This window comes from Amphiura filiformis, unplaced genomic scaffold (genome assembly GCF_039555335.1).
Source record: "Amphiura filiformis unplaced genomic scaffold, Afil_fr2py scaffold_25, whole genome shotgun sequence".
NCBI classification, from domain to species: Eukaryota; Metazoa; Echinodermata; class Ophiuroidea; order Amphilepidida; family Amphiuridae; genus Amphiura; species Amphiura filiformis.
In genome coordinates, this window is record NW_027305489.1 from 60304 (window position 1) to 65918 (window position 5615).

General features: G+C 37.8%; 1 protein-coding gene across 1 annotated transcript; it reads left to right on the plus strand.

Moving 5' to 3' along the window:
• The first annotated feature begins 331 nt into the window (after window positions 1-331).
• On the plus strand, window positions 332-3200 carry LOC140143629 (uncharacterized). Its single transcript, XM_072165445.1, has 2 exons — window positions 332-574; window positions 1803-3200. The coding sequence occupies exons 1-2, from the start codon at window positions 539-541 to the stop codon at window positions 3198-3200; spliced, it is 1434 nt and encodes a 477-aa protein (XP_072021546.1). The 5' UTR covers window positions 332-538.
• The last annotated feature ends 2415 nt before the right edge of the window (window positions 3201-5615 follow it).

The window sequence follows — 5615 nt, forward strand, 5'->3', positions numbered from 1 at the left end:
AAAATGAAATTGAACGTATATATCTATATCCCTTGATCTAATGGGATCTAAACATACCGATTACATGTAGTATCGGCATAATCGGATCGAATATCAAGGTATATGATGGATATAAGATAACATATCGGTATGAGCAGTTTCAGTTGCATTACGAAATCTAAAGGTATGATAAGTACGCGGATATGATAAGAATACCTTAAATACATCGTGGATTCGCAATTACCTAACAAGCGCTTGACTTAACGGTGATTGTGTTATAGTTACGTTACTTGAATATTAATATAGATTCTTTTAGTTAATAGTGATAACAATAACAAGTGTACAACACAGAACAGAGAGATAGTTATGTGACATCACTAAATTCCTAGAACAGATATTAGCATCTATGTGCTATGTGCAGATTGGCTGAAGCGTAATCCATAGTTGCCTCAACCTATACGAGTTCACTGGATCACTGGATTTGGTGCTGTTACTTGATAAATCTTAGATAATCTGCCAGAAGATCACACAGCTCTTTGAAACACATCGACAGACCATAATGGGTGACATGGAAATAATAGAAAAACATATTGAGGTGAGTTTTTAAAAACTTGTTGTTTTCCATATACCATTATCGTTGTTTGTTTGTTTTTATTCCCTGTACTTGGGACTGGTGGGGGGGGGGAGACACACGACAAAGATGTACTCCACGAAAAAACTGTGAAAAACATAAATATACTATTACCGTGACATGAGCTATGATGTATTTTGGAGATATTTTCCTTTAAATGTTACCGCGAATTATACTCACAGCTCAAACTAATTCGTTTACCGATTTCACGATTTATTACACGAGTGCTTACACTGTGCAAAGCAAAATGGAAATTTGTGTACTTATTTTTGTCTTAATTTGTTCAAACCATATCCTGAAATATAGTACGAGGGTTGTATTAAGAAGTAAAAGTATCACAGACAGCTATACAGTGCTCGATACCAATAAATGGTAGAGCTATTTTAAAAATATAGACACAGATATTAATACATTTCACAACACTGTGTTTCACGCCAAAGCGATCTTTGGTACGAGGGTTGTAAATATGTTCAAAATAAATACTTGTTGATTCTTGGTCATTTGATTAAAAGAATACCTTACTTTTACACATTTCCCAGTCAACTCACGTCCCTAGTACTAGTGGATCGGCCTCCAAGCCAGGAAGACCTTTCTTTAAAAGCGTACAATTTCATCACAAATAATGTTATTCTCATAAGATAATATTCTTATTAAACCTTGCATTCTTAGCAATTTGAATAAAAAAATTGCCAACAAATTTAGGGAACATTTTTAGAAAATTCACAAAAATTACAAACAGTCGGAAAATAATAATTTTGACACAGCCCGTATCATGATGAGGAAGAGTTACTGAAATTCTTTTGGCTATAATTGCTTCCATTCAGAAAGCCCCTTGTCTCTTCTTTAAATAAGATAATGCGTTATATAGATTCGGTAATCAACAACCCTAACCTGCCTGAACATCACAAAACTTTACCATACTACTGGATGTCGCAGTGATGTAGCGTCTTTAGGGGCACAGTAGTTCGTGATTACCGCCCAAATCGATGCAAACATTTTGAAAAATTCCATTGAAAATTGTCTTAAAAAGGCCAATCCTCAATCTCAATCAAATGACTCAAGCTACGTTTCTGACATCTAATACCCCAAGGAGTAGGGCAACAAAATACAAGATTATTTAACATGTTTACAGCCGAGTAATGATTGTCGAGTAGTACAGGTTTAATGTCCGCTTGTTTTCTTTGAATTACAGACTGACGACGAGACAGTCCCGCTTTTGACGCAATCATCTAGTAGCGAATCGCCAAGTCCAAGGCAACGTCCCAACAATAACACTACGCATTACACTCCACGTGATGGTCATCAAGACGAACCAGAGAAAAGTACTGATGAAAATTACGAAAGTTACAACGCCTCCCTGATGATCATATTCCTCCTCGGAAGCTGTGGAGCTGCTGTGTCTCTTCTCCCTATCATGGTATCATGCACACATCACTCGCAACGGTTTGTCAACCATATCTATAACATATCTTACGTGTTAAAGGGAGTCTATGTTGGTATGGCTACAGCGTTTTGTACATTTGGTTTGTTTAAGAGGAAACGTTGGATCCAAGAGGGACGCATTCGAGTTTCAAATCCTACCACTAGTCCTTCAGATGGTGTAGATTTTTCTGACGAGAAACAGGACACCATCGAAGAAGTTAGGAAACGTTCACGTTCTCATCGACAAAGTGTTTCGTATGCAGTCGTAGGTTTTGGCATTGGTGGTATTATGTACCTGCTTTGTCAATCAATCAGAACTCTGTATACTCATCTTACACCGGGAGACCCATTTCTAAGCAGTTTTTTTGGTATTTTTGCCACATTACTTGATATAGCATACATAGTCTCCTTGGCTGTACAGATCGTGTTTTACACCAGGTTTAAAGGTGTCGCGGTACAAGGATGCGCTATGTTCCATATTTTCATAGCGTTGATGATCACTGGAGAACTCTGGGTTTGGTTTACTCTAACACTCTTCCCAATCTATCGCTTTACTGAAGACTGTTCTAACAAATCGACAGCTTTGGTCCCTTCAACAAACGGAAATGCCTCCACCAACGACGTTGTCCTTGTGTTGCTTGAAGACTTAGGAAGTCTTCTCAAGCCATTCTTTGGTGAGTTTCTCATAATCTGTTTAGGTATTCTATTCAACCTGTGGGGCACAATGGATAAGAGCAATTGCCCAAATTCCAAGCACTTCATCAGTGTTGACAATGATCTTACCCTACTTGATGGAGACGTCAATGATCAGATTCTAGAGAAAGATGAAAAGCCTGATGTTAAGAAGGTTCTCGTTAACAAACGTGCTATTAGTTTTGTCATAGCTGGATCCTTACTTATTTGTGTTACATACATCGCCATGTTCATCATATTAAGTGGTCACTTTAAGACGTGGGTTAATGCAAATGTATACATCTGGAATAGCATTCACTTAGTGCTTCATATCCCTATGGCTCTATTCTTCATACCCACTCACAAGACCATGGAACGACTAAAACTGCGCTTGACAATATCGTCGCTCACCTGTTCCGAATTGTTTCTGATTACCACAAATATCGCCAATTATATTTATTGGTTTTTGCGTTTCTTCACTCCCTTGCTCTTTTGACATCATTCGAGACGTCGTCACAGCCATCCGAAACAGGAGAACTTGCTTTTCTGTTACTTTTTGCTCTTGCAGTTGTTATGTACAGTTTGCTTGAGGTCTATTATCTAATTGCACGAAGTCGTCTTCAGAGATGTGGAATGACAATGTCCAACTTTGAACGCTATGGTTTAGTCTACAACGGGGCACTGAATGTGGCCTCGTGGGCTCAATCCAGTTTGAGTAATGATTGGGCTGCGAATTCACCGGATTCACTTCTGCCGGCGATGTCTCAAGTATTTGGAGATATGACTACACAGCTGATAGTTTTAGTCATGTATCCCATGATGGAGTTTTATCGCTTCCACGCTGCAATTCTTGCCTTTGAAATTGCTAAAAATATATAATTAATAATAAACATTCTGAGAGAATGAGTTTACTCATCTCAAGTTCGCAAATTACACCCTACATCTTAGTCATAAACCTCACTCAATGAGAATTGATTGAAGAAAGGAGAAACACAGAACTTATAAACATGAATATCAAGACCCCTAAAGTCATGGTGAATAACAAAGTGCAAGATTACATAATTACATCTCGTGGAACTATCACAGAACATACATATAACGTATAAAATTATATATACTTTGTCAAAAAGATTTCCTTGGAAAATTAAATTTCAGGATAAGTGAATGGGTACAATTTGGTCGAGTCCGCTTTATATTTTTCAATGTGGACCTTGATGCACTGAAAAGACAGGTCTTTGGTGCTAATGTCCTATGGGGCAGACATGGAAGCGGGTCGAGTCTCTGAGAGGGTAACGGAGAGGGTATTGAAGTGCATACAAGAACTTAAATATAAAAAAGTGAAGATGGGCATCTCATATAGCAAGCTGACCAGACGATGTACTCAAAAGTTAACATATACTGATGGTAGCGTTACATAGAAAGTTAGAATATGTACTAGTAATAGAATACAATGGGATTAACATTAGGGTGTGGGCCAACTGGCATAAAAAAAAAGCAGTGATTTACGAAACGCTACATACAGGATTTACTAAGAAGCTTCAGCACATTTTACTGGCCCCAAACGAACCATACAAACTAGAGGTTTGCCGCTCAGAAGCGCACATGCTATACATACTACAATCAGCCATCGCAGCCATGGTCTGCTACCCGAGCTATCGTACTAGTAATAATCGAGACAATAAGCAGAACTTTAATTTATTTCATAGGGGACTTTCAAGTTATCTCAATTATTCTAACGCTTTACCGATAGAGCTACCATAAATGGGGAAATATCTGAAATCCGCGATCAGTATTATAAGACTTTGCTTTACAAAGTCATTCAACTATAAATTATGTACATGTATTTATCGCTTATACTTTCAGTTTAGGCATTGTGTTACATGATACTCCTGCAACGCCTGCATCACCTTCGACGTACACACGACTTAGTTTGCTTAATTGTGTCGGAAATTGTTTACATGCTATCACATAAATAAATAATTTGATATTGCCCAATAAAATTGAACGATGGGTCCCGGGGGGCACTTCAATATGAAATGGATATAGGTGTAGGGCTGGCACTTTTTCACTAAGGCGCATTCGGTGAGAGCAAAATGTGAAAAATATGGGGTCATTGGGTGAGAGCATGATTTTTGACATTCGGTGAGAGCAAAATGTAAAAAATATGGAGTCATTGGGTGAGAACATGACCTTTTTTTTAAATGGAATCTTTGGGTGAGAGCCGAAACAGCGCCACAAAAACCTCGAAAATCAAATTTCTAGTTCTAAATGGCTTCAAATTTCATTGTTTTTTCCAAATAAGTAACAAAATCGGGTTTCAAAAACAGTGTAACATGCCTATATATGTAGTATTTACACATAACTCCATGCAAATGACAACAAGAACTGTCTTTAAAAAAGACAACGCCATTGATGATGCTCATGTTTCATAATATTGCATTGACAAGTACTAGGAATGCTGGTAATTTTGTGTGTGTTGCACAACTAACCGGGTGGAAAATATTTGTATTTATTGGTAAATACCACCAATGACATACTAATCAAAAATTTTCATGGTGAAAGCTAATTGAAAAATGTGTGCTAAATAGGTCTGCATTTAATTCATAAGGGCTCAATCACATCCTCCGAGTCTCACAACAATCCAACAATCTATATTCAGACAACCTTTGAATATTTGCTGCTCAATGGTGATCATATCGTTATGAATTCGGCAGATGGCCGAATCCGGATTCGGCTTTTGGTAAATTCATTTTATGCATGCATTACTTTTGAATTTGAGAACAAGAGATCAATACTTTGCCTATAGAGGGCAGCATATCGACTTTTTAACGGTTATCGTCGTTGACCGTACTGCGATGCACCGTTAGCTAACCATGCATACCGCCCTCTTTTGAATACTTACTATCCCAGC